At 58.8% G+C, this 14,971-nt stretch overlaps 1 protein-coding gene across 2 annotated transcripts in view; it reads right to left on the reverse strand.

Moving 5' to 3' along the window:
- Positions 1 to 1,088: 1,088 nt before the first annotated feature.
- The window catches only part of RAB11FIP4 (RAB11 family interacting protein 4), a 117,949-nt gene continuing 104,066 nt past the window's right edge, over positions 1,089 to 14,971 (reverse strand). For both annotated transcript variants that reach the window (XM_030862101.2, XM_060290212.2), the window contains 8 exons: positions 14,069 to 14,168; positions 13,696 to 13,799; positions 12,470 to 12,610; positions 10,396 to 10,477; positions 9,466 to 9,603; positions 9,213 to 9,371; positions 7,954 to 8,097; positions 1,089 to 6,866 (listed from right to left, as the gene is read on the reverse strand). In XM_030862101.2, coding sequence (XP_030717961.1) covers positions 6,750 to 6,866; positions 7,954 to 8,097; positions 9,213 to 9,371; positions 9,466 to 9,603; positions 10,396 to 10,477; positions 12,470 to 12,610; positions 13,696 to 13,799; positions 14,069 to 14,168 — 985 coding nt within the window. In that variant the 3' untranslated portion in view covers positions 1,089 to 6,749. The remainder of the gene's footprint in view (positions 6,867 to 7,953; positions 8,098 to 9,212; positions 9,372 to 9,465; positions 9,604 to 10,395; positions 10,478 to 12,469; positions 12,611 to 13,695; positions 13,800 to 14,068; positions 14,169 to 14,971) is intronic.

A 14,971-nucleotide genomic window follows, 5' to 3' on the forward strand; every position in this document is an offset into this window, starting at 1 on the left:
CAGCAGTTGCTTCCAGATAGCTGGGGTAGGGGAGGCAGGACCAGTCTCAAAAAAAAGTAGTGGCAAACTAAGAAGGAAGCCGTTTTTGAAACTGGGGTGCAGGGCCAGTGCTCAGGAATTGGAGACACCTGGCTGGCAGCAGAGGGGTCCTAAAAGGAGTGCGGAATGGGGTTGTCAGATAAAATACAGGACGCCCAGTTAAATCTGAATTTCAGCTATACAATGAATAACTTTAGTACTGCTTGGGACATACTTACACTGAAAAATTATTTATCTGAAATTCGAATTTAACTGGGTATCCTGTATCTTGACTTGCAGAATCTGGCAACCCTCAGGAAGGGAAAGGCGCGTTAGGAGGATGGAGAGAGTAAAGGTCCAGGTCACAGAACGCCCAGTGTTGGAAGAGGACTTTGCTGTGAGCCCAGGAGGCCGTGTGACTCCGATGAATGGGGCACCGTCTGCCCACTTGGGCAGACCTATAGCACCTGGGCCTGTGTGGGGAGCTAAGAGGGCCTGGGCTAACAGAAAGGCAGACTCACCTCCAGAGAGGCTGGGCCTGTGAACCCTGTTGACACCTGGAATTCCATAACCACCACCAGGGGCAGACAGGAGAGAGCAGGACCCTGGGGGTCCGGGCCACCAACCTGGAGCACCTCCAGTGCTTGGCGGGACCCACGCTCAAGTGGAGGACCTGGGCCTGTGACCCAGGGGAGCCATGGGCGCGGACACGGCAGAAGACGACATGGGGACCCCGTTAGCGAGCAGAACAAGTTGAGAGCCCTGGGAGGCCCCTGCTGGGAAAGGGAACGTGGCTGCAGTGAGGACACAGTTTTCAAACGTCACAGCCCCGAGGGCTGGATGGTGCCGTTATCAGGGCTTCTGGGATGCCCATCTCCTCTCCTAGGTGCTGTCCCGAGGACAGGCTCAAAAGAGGGTCTGCAGGGTGAGCCCCTGCCCCCAGAGGGGCACCAGCCACCCTGGTACACTGGATGAGGCCCGCTCTTCCTATGGGAGACTGACCCCAGGAGTTCTGGGACCAGGCCTCACCTCTTCCACCCTCCCTCCCCTACCACAGAAACACCGTCAAGTCAGGCAAGAAGAGCAAAGTGTTTATTTACACCTGGGTCTGTACGTGAGCGTTCCCGAGGGAGCCTGCCTCTGAGAGCCTGCTCCTTCTTGGCAGACAGCTCGGGACCCCAGGACGCAGCCTTGGAGCCTCCCCACCCTCTCCCCACCCTGGGGCCTGGAGGTGGAGGTCTCCCTCCAGCCCCAAAGCTAAACCTGCTTCCAGACGGAGGCTCCTGGGGCAAAAGACTCAGGTGAAAACCCACGATGCGTCAGAGCCACCCGACAAACCCTCGATGAGCCTCACATGCAGCTCAGCCCACCCGGGCCCCGGAGACCCCAGCCAAGAAAGCGGGAAGAGCCGGGGACGAGGGAGCCAGCGGGCTGCGAGCCAGTCCTCAGCGACGCCTGGTCCGACGGCGGTCCTGACCTCACCGGGGATTGAATGGCACCCGGGTCTGAGCACCTTGGGCAGATGAGGAAGAGCTGGGCAGCTGTCAGTGGCAGGCAGGGGATGCAGCCAGAAGCCCCTTCCTTCTGCCTGTTTGGGGTCCGCAGTTGTTTAGACACCAGATGGCGATGGCCCTGAACCCAGGCCCAGTACCAAGCACTGGAAGCGGCGCGGCTGGAGCTTCTCCCGTGGGCTGGGGTGCCTCCTCCGAGGGGCCCACAGAGCGGCCGCAGACCCACGACATCGCGGCCGGGCCGACGCCCAGCTTAAGAAGGTGCGCTCTGCCGGCTATAGGTACTGACAACACCGACTCAGGGAGGGGGCTGTGGGAGAAGCTGCTTTGCACAGAGTGAGCCTCTTCTAGTGTGCAAGGCGCCTAAACAGCGGCAGGCTGGACGACGGGCTGAGTGAGACCACAATGAAACACCTGTCCCAGGTCAGCAAGTCTGCACGGCTGAGCGAGCGGAGGAAGCGGAGCTGGGGCCTGTGGACGGGCGTGCGGGGGGCGGGCGTCGCGGGGCGGAGGCACGTGGACGCGAAGGGGGACGCTATGTACACTTTACAGGGCTTGGGTAAACAGAGGTCGTAGAAAAGGGGGCAGTGGAAACTCCTGTACAGTGGTGACAGGGGAGAGAAGGCACAAGGACAATGACCCCAAACCATGCAGACAAAACACAGCCTGTGCAGCACAGCAAAGCAGAAGGGCCCGGAGAAGGCACGTCTCCCCAGACGACAGCACCGAGATCCTGCAGGGCCGGCGCCAGGGTGCCTCTCCCAGCCACCCCCCTGCTGCTGGCTCCGGGCAGACATCCCTCCCCCTCCGTTACAATCACAGCGGAAAGAGGAGCCTACGAGGTCGGAGCACCAACGTCATGTGGCATCAGGCTTCGCAGGGTCTACGCTTCTAGAAACACACCTTTCTAGAAGGCAGCCTATTTCCCAGGTAGGTGGGGCGTGGCAGGAGGGCAGGGAAACAGGCCCATGGCTCCGGCCTCTCCTGCTCCCGTTCATGGGCGCACTCAGAACAGGGTGGCAGGGCCCGGAGGTCCCTAAGGTCAGCGGAGGGAACGGACTTGCGCAAAGTCACCCAGGAGGGCATGGCCCCTCTAGCCTGAGGCCTCTGGCCAGCCTGAAGCATAGCATTAGAGGAGCTGCTGGCCTAGTCCCAGAGGAGGAAAGGCGGGGCGGGTGCCAGGGCTGCAGTCCCGAATGGCCCCTCTCCTTAATCTAAAACCCACCTCAGCCCTGAAAGAGTTGCTGTAGATCTGCCGGGCGAACAGCCGTTTCCTTGGCACTATAGCCATCCCGACGCTTCCCCTGTTCCCATCGCATCGCATCTAAAGTTCGCTTTTAGGTTTAAATGCATTAAACACACATACCCAGCAGCACAAAAAGAGGGCTTAATTTCTTCAAGGTCCCACAGGCCCCACCGGCCCCTGAAGGCCTTTGCCCGTTATAAGTCCCTCGCTGGAACAAAAGAGCCGTCCTGACCCTCAGGACCTGGCTCGGCCAGGAATCCAGCAGATTAGCGCCTGGAGCCTCCAGGGCTGGGCGGGGATGCTGGTATGGCTACTAACAGGGGAGGTGCTGGGGTGACCTTTAACCCCCAGCCTGAAAACAGATCAGAGGCAAAACCCCCAAAGCGGGAATCCCCGCGGGCTCAGCTGTGCAGGTGGGTGGCTGCTGTTTCGGAGGCTGCTTTCGGCACCCACCCGCCCCTTCCCGCCCCCACTCCGTTCTACTCCCACTCTGGACTGTGTCTGATACATCCCAACACGTGCCACCCACCAGCTCCACGAGCAACAGGCAGAGACCGGCCCACTAGGGTTCGCTAACCCCTAGGCTAGTGAGAACAGCTGGATCCACCCATTCCTGAAGGCATCTGGCCTCCCATCCTGGGGGACGAGGGGTCAGCGAACGTCTCACCATCCGACATCACCATCACAGGAAAAGCCACCAACATCCCAGCAGGTGAACCCGCTGTTATCCAGCACCTGGGTTAACAAGCCCAACAGAGGTTTTCCTCTGCCTCTGGCCAGCAACCCCCGTGGCTGCACTCATCACCTGGGGAGCTCTTTAAACAGCTGGGCGCCTGGGCCACACCCACACCAATTAAATCCAAATCTCTGGGGGCTCAGGCAGCAGCATTTAAAAAAATCTCCCCAGGTGATTCCAATGCACGGCCCAAGTTGAGAAGCCCCGTTTCAGGCCCAGGAACTTTGCGAGGTTGTCCAGTTTTGTGTTTTTAATGGGTGAGAAATAAAGTGTATTAGGCGTTTCTAGATCAAGGATAATTTCCCTCTGACAATTCTTGAAGAATCTATGCATTTAAGATAACTTGCCTAACTCTGGCAATTCAAAGTTAATTTTTTTTTTTTTAAACACTTGCTGGTTCAACGAATTTTGCTGGGGCTCTGATTGAAGGCAAGGATAGCCCAGAGTCATGTAAAATGTGAATCTGCTGCAGAAGCCGCTCCCCACACCCCCAAACACCTCTAAACTTCACACAAGTTACTGTAATCCCTACTTGGTACAGTCGCCAGGCTTGGCAAAACCAAAACCCTCATGGGGCACCCAGTTAAATTATAATCACCTGGGGAATTCTTTAAAAAACAACAACACTGATGCCTGGGCCACGCCCCACACCTACGGAATCAGAACCTCTGGGGACTGGGCCCAGTTATCAGAATTTTAAAAGCTTCTCCATTTAATAAAATGTGTCCCAAGTACTGCAGGGAACACCTACTGAGTCATTTGCTTACCTGAAATTCAGATTTCACTGGGCATCCTGTATACTATCTAGCAGCCCCGCCGCTGAGAGACAGAAGCAGAACCCTCCACCGGAAAACAAAGGAAGGAGAAAACACAGGAAGAGAGCACGTTCTGCCCCACCTGGACCAGTCAGTCCAGCTCTGGAACCTGCCCAGAGGCTGTGGGGCTGGGACCCCTCCAGCAGCTGCCCCCCTCAGGCTAAAAAGCTACAGGCTCTTAAAAAGCCAATCTGATACATTCTGGCTGAAGTGAGAAGGTTAGATTTAACATGGGGCGTGTGTTAAGTGGAACTCAGTCTCATTTTACAGTCAGCCCGTTCCAGAGACCAGGTCCCGAGGGGCCTTCCCGACTAGCACTTCCCGCGGGAGTCCGCTCCCGTGGCGCCCCCTGCAGGCCGACAGCTTTTTCCACCGCTTTCCCCTTGGCCGAGATTCCTTCCCACCTTGTGACTTTATTAACTCAGGCCTCTGCGGCCTCCCCTGGAATTCCACGTCAGGGCGGGCAACACATCAACATGCTCATCCCTGGGCGAGTCCCCCACAGACCGGGGTCCGGATCCGGCTGGCCTCTCCGCAGGATGCCTCCCTGTAAAAGCCAGACCAAAGCCACCTCGGGATTCATCGTCTTTCCTGTCCTTTAACTCATGCCATTCCTCCCTACTAGCAAATTCTCAAGAGACCCACTCCTCGTGCCTTCTTTCCACCGCTGCTTCCGCCCAGACCCCTGGGGGGCCCAAGGAGACCAGTGTCCTTAGGGGGTTGAGAGACTCCCAGGAGACTGACCCCTGCCCTCATCCTCCTGGTGTGCGCGGCCCCAAAGTCCTGGATCAGACCAATGCAGCCCCACGATTTGCTGCAGGAAACAGATGCCATGCATACGCTTAGAAAGAAATCGCGAACTCCAACAAAAGCAAACGTTGGCTGGAATGGGACGAACATCAGTCCTGGCCACCGCCCTGCTCTGTGAGCGGGAACACACTTGAGGCCCTAGGTCCCCTCTTCACCCTCTCCTGCCGTCTCTCCTTTGAATACACCCCTCCCCAAGATGCCCAAGCTTTCCTGTTCACACTAGAAGTGCTGAAGGAAACAAGAAACTGCAGGGGGGAAAATAAGACCATACATTGTTTATATGTATTTGGATTAAGGAAACAATTCACAAGCCATACAAAACTGAGACACACTGGAAAACTCAAAGGGAAGTACCGTATCTACTCCCAGCCACCTAGAACCAAACATCACATGAAAGATCCAGAGGGTGAATTTCCACCACGTGTCACCAGGATGGAAGACTAAGGTTTCCCTGCAACTTCCCCAACCATCTCTCCCACCAGCACGGCGTTTGTTCCCCTGGCTGAGACCCGAGTACAGGTGTGTTTCTAAAGGCTGGAACACGGGGCCCTCACCACCCAACTGAGCCAAGCCCAGAGCTTGGATTCTGAAAATCCAAACCCAAGGCCATTCCCAGGGACAGGTAAGCAAGGCCCACTTCTAGCCCGAGGGAGCTGTCGAGAGGGTCCATCCATGCCCTCTCTTAAAAGGCATCCACAGGAAAGGATGCTGACAGGGACCTGAGCGTGCTGAAAATCGTGTCTTGAAATCGTGTCTTTGGTTGCCCAACGCCAATGCGTGCCTTAGACTGTCCCCAGCCTCCTTCCCCCTTTCTTTTAACCCTTCATGTACACCCAGGTGAACGCTGCTCATTTTTCAGTGTCTTAAAAAACAAAAAAGACAGAGAGGGAGAGGTAGGTGAGCAGGGATGGAGAAGTTTGCGGGGAACTCTCAGAACGCCAAGAATTCTCAGGATGAAGGTCGCCCCCTCCAGCTCCTCCACAAACCTGAGTCCTTGGGACACATTGTGCACAGCCTCACACGGGCTGCCGGCTGGGGGTGGGGGGGCTCGTGAGGGGCCCCTACGCGTTCCCCCCATACGCTCCTTCTTCCTCTCCGAGCTCAAGCACCTGGGCCTGAAAGGTGGCCGAAGAGGTTGGTGAGGCATTTGAACTCCTGGAAAAGATGGTAATTTTGCTCCCACTCCCAGGGGGAAACAGGGATGTGGTGGAAGAGCCTGTCTCACTAGAGTACTTTTTAATCCTGGTCCCCAGAGGTAGAATCATTTTATCCAGTATCTGAAACACAAGCTTCTAGCTCTCATCGTTACAGTAACTCCTGACTGCCGACCTCGCCGCCGCCCACCTCAGGGACCCTCTGCCCCACGCAAAGGGACCACAAAGTGCAAGGACGGCTAACAGCACAGATGGCGCCCGCGGCCACGGCCCACGCTCACCCCTTGCTGTGCGCATGGCCTCCCCACATACACACCAGTACACGTTACACCACCGTGGCCAGAGACACATTTACAGTGTGCGTGGGAGCCCGGCCTGGGCCGCATCCTCAGGCAGGATCTGGCCCTTAATCCCGGGGTCCAGGGGTCCCGAGGCCGCTCTGCAGCCAGGCCCCTCGTCTCAGTGCTTGATCTCGAGGATGGAGGGATTGTGGTCCAGGATGGCAAGGATAATCTTGTCCATGTACTGCCTCAGCCGGAAGTTGATCTCCTCCTGCTCTTTTAGGGCTTCCATGAGCTGAAGGGAACGAGAAAGAGAGGTCAGAGGCCGGGCCGGGGCTGGGGTGTGGGCAGAGCCAGTGCCCCAAGACCAGCCTCAGCGCTCGGGGCCAGGGCATGAGTCTAGGGCATCACACCCAGGGAGGGTTAAATACGAAGAGGCCCAGGCCACACCCCCAGAGAGGCTCATATCACCGGCCCACGGAGGAGTCCAGGTGTGGGTGATTTTCTGATAAAGGGAGAGAACACTGGCCAGAGGCATTTATAGTCAGGAGTGACATCCAAAGTCCTTAAGACTGCCAGCTCTTTCCTCTGCCTGGAACGTCCCTCTCACCACCCTCCGGCCCTGCCGTTGTCCTTCTCCAGGTCAACTCCTGCCGTGTCCTTTAGGCTGTAACTGAAATGCTGCCTCTGCCCGCAGGCTGGAGGCTGGTGCCCGGCTCACATGGGAGCTCCTTGAGGCCCAGGGGCCAGCTCTTAGCTGTGTGTCCCAAGCACAGGGTAAGAGTTCAGTGACTCATGATTCGTGTTGAAATCTAATCTGGGTATTTCGGAGGCCTGATCTTTCATAAGCACACCCCAGTGGGGCAGAAAGAGTGGGCTTTGCAGCTACAGACCTGGGTCCCTCTCCCTCCGTAAGTTGGGTGATCTTGTGTCCTGATCTCCCGATCTGTGACAGGTAAGTGTTCAGAAAGCCTTCGAGTTCTCAGAAGATTAAGTGAAGACATACCGCAAGCAGGTGGCCAAGAAATGCTAGCGTCCTTCCCCTCTTGACTTGGGGGAGGGGTCATCCAGCCTCCCCTGGATTATAAGTTGATGAAATCAACTGGCCATTTCGGCATGTTCCTGGCAGAGTGAAGACTCAAAACTCCATTCTGCTCCCAAACCCATATGCTCCTCCCACCACGTACAGGAAATCGGAGCGGATTTAACTCCACCTGCAGCCTCCTTGCCTCACCGCTCTCCCCTGTCACTCGGGGTCACTGCAGATGGAGACTTCGAGGGGCCAGGCCCTGGGCAGCCTGAGGCTTGTCGTCGAGACAGGTGAGATGGGGCAGGACACATGAGCAGCCAGGCTCCACGGCGAGAGCTGCTGGGCACCTTACCTCATCACGAGAGGCCGTGTCTATTTCCGCAGCCAGCGACTGGGCTTTGGTCTGGGTGGCAAAGAGGTTCTTCGCTTCGTAGAGGCTGAGGCTCAAGATCTGCCCGTTCAAGTCGTCGTTCTGGTCCCGCAGCTTATGATTCTCCTGGGGAGGGGGACAAAGGCGATACCAGCTCCCACCGGAACCCACTTCTCCGCAGCCACTGCTCCCTGACTGCCACCAGCACCCTCTCCACCCCTTGGGCGTGTGTCATGGCCCGTCCAGGACACCCACAGATGACGGGGCATCTGCCACGCTTGAGGGGGAGGAGAGCTGGGTCCTGGGAGGTCCTGGGGTTCTGAGGAGGAGTTAACAGCCCTGCTCAGGGAGCCAAGTTTCCAGACAGGGGCATGGCTCCAGGCCACCCCTTCCCCCCTGGCAGCCAGAAGAGGGGCCCCGCCCACCCAGTGGCTCCTTCTCCAACACTGGCCCTTGGTGAGGAGAAGTGATGCTCTAGATCTCTGGGCTGACAGGTCAGCTCATCTCCGTGGCCCCTCCTGCAGCTGGGCTCAGGAATCCCGCTCTTGGGAGTGCTTTCCAGGGGCACCCTCGCTCCTGAGTACAGCAGGCCCAGTACTGTCCTGCCCAGACCCTGGTGACCAGCCCTGCACTCCAGCTTTTGCCTCAAGGCTCCTAACTGCTCACACTTGGGGCCTAGGGCGCCCCCTCGTGGCTGAGAAGGGCTGGGGTTTAGGATTGCTGTGGGAGCAGAACCTCCAGCACCTCTGCTTCCGGGGGTCGGTTGGGGGGTGGTCAACTCAGAGTCTCTGGGTGCGGGCTTCCCGCACCATCATGCCCTCGCTGGGTCACTGCCCTACCCTGATCCCGCTTCCCCCACCCCCAACTGGTCTCCAATCATGGGAGTGCTTGCGGAAACCATCTGAAACGGAATCCTGGGCGCGGGGTCTGCTCCTGGGAGAACGCAACGCAGCGAGGCACTATTGGGTGGCTGGGTAGAGCCTCCTCCCACACCCCTCGCGCCCAGGACAGAAGACTGGTGTCTGCTTCTTTTCACGGATGCTGAGCAGAGCCCCTGGGATTTCCATCTGCCTCGGCTGAGCCGTGAGACGGGGACCAGTAGCCCTGACAACGAGGGTGTTGGGAGGAGCAGGCAGTTTCGTCGGGGAAGGGGGCGCTACGGCTCTCGGCCCCTCACAGGACACCCACCCGGAGGGGACCTGTACTCCTTATCCCGTGGGTCAGAGGCTCCCAGGGCCCACCTGCTTGAGCCGCTTGACCTCATGCTCCAGCTCCACCTCTCGGGCCCTGGCATTGAACTCGCCCAGGCCGGAGGACGAGCCGCGGCCCCTGCCCGGCCGCTCGCAGTCCAGCTTGTACATCTGCAGGTGCTCCAGCTCCTTGCGCAAGTCCTCGATGAGCTGCGGGGGCAAGAGGCTGGTTGGCGGGAGCAGGGGGCGGGGCATGCGGGGGGGGCGGGGCGGGAGCCCTGGCACCTGCCGGCCCGGGACCCACCTCCTGCGTCGCCTCCCGCTCCTTCTGGAACTCAAGGCGGTTCTGCCGCAGCTTGTCCATCATGCGCTTGTACAGGTCCATCTCATCCTTGAGCCGCAGGCTGGTGTCCTCCAGCCGGTCGGACATGCGCTGCCGCTCCTGGAGCCGGGGAGACCGGGGCAGGGGGAGAGTTCCCAGGGGGCCCGCTGTGCTCCAGGGGCTTTGCTGGGGGCCGGGGCAGCCACCTCGACAAATGGGCCATCAGATCAGCCCCTTGAACAGAGCCCTCCGAGGCACGGGTTAAAGAAATGGCCCGATCCCCTAGGAGTCTAGAGACACAGCTAGAAAAATCTCCGGTCTCTGAAGCCTTTCAATGATGCCAGATGGACCCGAATAAGGTAAGATGCCCTGGACTTCCCTGGTGGTGCAGTGGTTAAGAATCAGCCTGCCAATGCAGGGGACACGGGTTCGAGCCCTGGTCTGGGAAGATCCCACATGCCGCGGAGCAACTAAGCCTGTGAGCCACAACTACTGAAGTCTGTGCACCTAGAGCCCGTGCTGCGCAACAAGAGAAGCCACCTGCTTGCTGCAACTACAGAAAGCCCGTGCACGGCAACAAAGACCCAATGTGGCCAAAAATAAATAAATAAATAAATAAAATAAATTTTTTAAAAAAGGTAAGACCCCAAACAGAAGCTAACCTCTTTTTTTTATTATTATTATTTTCCCCTGTAATACAAGGAAATAGATATTCACTATAGAAAACTTGGAAAATAAGAAATATGGAAAAATGAATTATTCATGTTTGATGCCTTTTTTTTTTTTTTTGGCTACAGCAATTTTATTAGAATTTCAGAAACTAGAAACTAAAGGCCTCCGATGGCCCACGCAGCCTCTCTGTGGATTTGGCTCAAGATCCAAGTCTGAGCGACGCCGGGACCTGCTGCTTACCTCATCCAGCTTCTCTGTTTGCGACTTCAGCCGAGTCACTGTCGTCCTAAGCTCCGTATTTTCTTCCTCTAATTGCTGCACCCTGGGGAAAGGAGGAGGACAAGAATGTCAAAAATGGAGATTCCCTTACAATTTGACAGTCTGCAGCAATTCTCTGCTCCCTGGAGGGTACATACCAGAAATAAAAGAGAGAGAGAGAGAGAGAGAGAGAGAATATGAATAATTGTTCCAAATGGTAATATGGCTTTGAGCTTCCTGTCATCCAAGGCAAAATGGTAAAGACCCTGAGTTGTTATTATTTTTGGATAAAAGGAAACACTTGTTTGTGAATGAATAGGAACATAAGGTTCTTTCTGCATACTGCTTAGGGCCTGAAACACCCCCGGGGTTGGGGAGGGGGTAGGCAGTGGTATTCTTCTGCTAATGGAGAGAGTCCTCCTGTGGCATCTGGGGCAGGGCCCTCCTGTTAGGATTCACCATTGGAAGGCAACCTTCTCCCCCGCATCTCCCCCAGGGCTCTGCCCTCCAAGCGATCGCTGCAGCTGCCTCTGACGCCCACGGGCAGTGGTTCCTCTGTGTTAATGTTCACCAGGACTGTCCAGGTCAGTTTTCAGTGACCTGAGAAGAGGGGTAGGTGAGTTGGGCCGTTGGCCAGTGGCACCAGGACAGTGCAGGGCCATTTCTGGTAGGGCATTCCCTCTCCTTCCCACTGTCATTGTCCTCCTTCGTGGAGAGAGGGCTTCCTGGCCCCCGCTGCCCTCTGGGCTCCCCAGGAGACGCCCCGGGCCAGGGCCTAAGGGGGATTCAGACCACCCCACCACCCCCCAACGAGGCCACCTCTCTTGAGGCACAAAGCACACTGCAGACTCTGGGAGCGCTGCCTGCAGCGTCTGTGGGAACAGCGCCCCCTGGAGTTGGACAGGGGCACGGGTTAGGGGACAGTGCTCGGCCTCGGCCCTGGTCCGCACCCCCACGGTCTTCTTCCACCACCTGCGTCCCAGCCACCTCTCCCAGGCCAGCCGACCGGCCGGCTGTCAGAAGCAGGCAGAGAACGTGATGCTTAGTGAGGTACCTGCCTCATTAAGGAACAGATGCAAAACAGCAGCTTCTAGAACACCCGTGGGAACTTAAGATGAAGCCCCGGTCGATAAAGGGGACAAAGCGCGTCTCAGGCACCGGGGAGCTGGGAGGCCTCACCCAGCTGCACAAGGGTCCCGCCCACCAAGCTCCTTTGGGCCTGCTTGACCTCAGCAGGCAGGGGACCACCTGCCTGCCAGCTGTGAGGTACAAGGAGGGAGCCCACCTCCCAACCCACCCTCCACCCCGGCTGGACCTGTCAGACTCCAGAGGCTCAGCTCAGAGACCGGGGCCACAGGGGGCCTGAGAAGAGCAGGCTAGCCATCCTCTCTGCCAGGGGCCCAGGTGGCCTCCCTGGCCTGGGTCGGGGGAGGGCCTTGGCATCGTCAGAGCCCTCACCTGTGTGCTGTGTTCTGACGTGCATCAGCCGACCTGCCTTCCTGGTCACTCTCCAGGGAGGGCTGACAGATGGATACCGAGGCCCAGAGAGTGACCGAGTATGTCCAACATCATGGAGCTAACGCGTGACCAAGCCAGACTCCCAGGCCCGTCCTCTCCCTGCCTGCCGCAGGTTCCAACAGCCATGCTCCAGGCCCAGGAGCAGCCCTGCTTATCCTTGGTCCCTGGGGCCTGGGGTCAGTGCGCCCCAGTGTTCAGGGTCGGGAAGAATCTGACAGCAGGGGGCGCTCCAAGCCTGGACATCAGACCCAGTACAGGACTCAGGGCAAGACCACTGTGTGTGTGTGTTTTTTTTAACCTATTCTCCTCTTGACAGACAAGCGTCGTTTCCAGTTGTACCTACTATGAACATTCTTTTACTTGCTTCCTAAAGAACACATCCAAGTGTTCAAGTATCAAAAGTAGATTTCCAGGAGGCGTCCCCTTGGGGCTCAGTTTTCCCATCCATACAATGGGAACGGCACCTGCCCACAGGGCAAGAGCTGGGCGTGAGGGCGCATCAGAGGGCAGAGGGCACTGGGCCATCCCGCGGGCCCACCTGGTATTCAGCAGCTCAATCTCCGTGCTGCGCTCCCGTTCCAGCTTGCTGTAGGCCTCACGGTGGCGCCGAACCTCCTCCTCCAGGGCCTGCTCGGCCGTGGTCTCCTGATCCTTCACCATCTCCTCCAGTTCGTGCACCCTGAGGAGAGGGGCAAGGACTCCAGTGCAGGGCAAGCTCTTGTGGCCTGACTCTCCTCCCCGCAACCCAGGCTGCGACCACTGGGAGCCCCGGACCCCAAGACCCTGACACCCCGACTGTGGGCCGGCAGCTTTGCTGACAGATGAATGAGGGACCCCACAGCAACTAAGGAGAGGTGTGCCAGCCACACCCGCCACCGGAGCTGGGAGCGGGCGGCCCTGGCAGTTGAAGGGGTTCTCCCAGGGCGGGCACAGAGAGGGCGGCCTCGCCACAGTGGATCAAACAGCCCTCAGGCCTCACCTACTCCTTCTGCCCCCTTCCTTCCCGGCTGGTCCCCCTCTGATCAACAGCTCAGCTCGCTGGGCACCCTGACCGCAAAGACAGGCACATCCTGGCTGGTGGTGAGCCTGCCAGAGCTGGGTAAGGCCAGGCCCCACTGTGGACATCGTAACCCACTACTGGTGTATCAGTGTGGGGCACCTTTCACTGGCAACAGCCCCTCCATGGAGCTGAACTTCTGGGCTGTACAAGAGGACTCATCTTTGGGCCCTACGAGGTTGAGGACCAGACCCTGGACGGAGATCAGTTTACCAAGTTTATGCCATCCTGTGAGGACTACACCATACACGCACCACCGCACTGAGTCACGTTCAGTGGGCCTCTGTTGGGCGGAGAGCGCAGCAATGCCTGGACCCTTCCCCACCGGTGGCAGGTGTGAACCCCCAACTTGCACCAGCCTCTCCCTCTGCAGAGCTTGTCCCTCAGAAGGGAGGTCAGGCTCTCATCGTTGTGGGACAGAGAGAGACAGGAAATGGATCCCAATTCTTCCCTTTCACCCGAGCTGGGGCTGCAGACCTGGGGGGCCGAGGTCAAGCTCTGCCTGTCTCCCTGTCCCCAAAGACCTGTCCTCCTGGGCACCCAGTGTGGGCAGGGCCCACAGCCAGGGGCTGACGTATCACAGACCCTCAGAGCTAGAGGGACCTGCAGGTTGCCGCCCCCCCCACCTCACTCCGCCCAGCTTCTCCCGGGGGCTCAGCACACGGCCCACCCTCCACGCCCGCGTCCCAGCCAAGGCCAGGCCTCACCTGTGCACCAGCTGTGTGTTCTCCTGCTTCAGCTTGCTCTTCAGGTCCCCGTTGCTCAGGCTGTCATTCTCCAGCTCTGTCACCTTCTTTTCCAGAAAACTCACCTACCGTAGCAGGGCAGGGGTGGGGTGGAGGAAACCTCTAAGTCCACAGGACTGAGAACTTAGTGGGACTGACGGCTAGGAGTCCCGCATGACTGTGAGTGAAGAGTCGTGCTGGGTGGGGCCGGGCATGGATGTGCCCATGTGATCGGGGCCACCTATCCCCGACTCCTGGGCAGGGACAGGGTCTCCCAAGTCCCCAGGCGGCCGTCAGGAGCCCCTCCCCCCACCCCCGGGGGCCCACGTCACGTCCCCCACCCGACCAGGCCCACCTTCTCAGTGATGTCGTTATCACAGGAGTCGATGCTGTCCCGGAACAGGTCCTCGGTGCTGCCATTGCTGCTGCTGAAGTTGCTGCTGTGCATGAGCTGCCTGCACACGGGTGGGGGAGGCACGTCTGGCTGCAGACTCAGGCTATGGGGTGGGGGAGCACCCAGGACCCCAGGGAGGGTGCCCTCACCCAGTCAGGGGAGCAGAGCGGCCTGACCTCTGAACTCAAGAGATCATTGTGCTCTGAGGACGGCAGACGGGGCTCCTGAGCCCCAGCAGACACGGCCGGTCCATCAGAGCCCTTTCGTGCTGCGTCAGTACGCTGTGCACACCAGTGTTCCAGCCAGCAGCTGCCGCAGACCAGAGCTGGTGCAGGAGCCCCCCACCCCGGCCCCTTCCACCTGGAAAACCGCCCCGTGCAGGCAGCCTGGTACCACAGCCCCGGCAGAGGGCCCGGGCCGCCTGAGACCACCCAGCCAGCTCCCGCTACATCTCTGGGGACCCAGGTGGTGGGCAGGGGGAGGGAGACCCACCCAGGCTTTGCAGGACGGTGGGACGGTGGGTCGGTGGCTGGGACTGGAAACGAGCAGTGCTGTCCAGGTAACTCTTGCCCGAGGCAGAACCCAGCCGCTTCCCCTCCCAGCCAGCAGCCAGGGTCTCAGCCCAGAGACTGTCCCACCCCAGCTCCTGGACACTTGCTGGCAGCTCCCAGAGCCCCGGGTGCGGAACTGGGGTGAGTCTGCAGGAGAGCGGGCGCAGGACCCTGGCAGGTCCAAGAGGTCAGCTGTGCAGGATTTAACCTGGGGCAGAGGGACCAGCTCCAGTGGGGACACTCACGCCCCATCCCTGCCAGCGGGAAGCCCAGGGCCTCTGCTGGTAGAGCTGCCTGCTCCGGAGTCCAGGGA

This window comes from Globicephala melas, chromosome 20 (genome assembly GCF_963455315.2).
Source record: "Globicephala melas chromosome 20, mGloMel1.2, whole genome shotgun sequence".
Lineage (NCBI taxonomy): Eukaryota > Metazoa > Chordata > Mammalia > Artiodactyla > Delphinidae > Globicephala > Globicephala melas.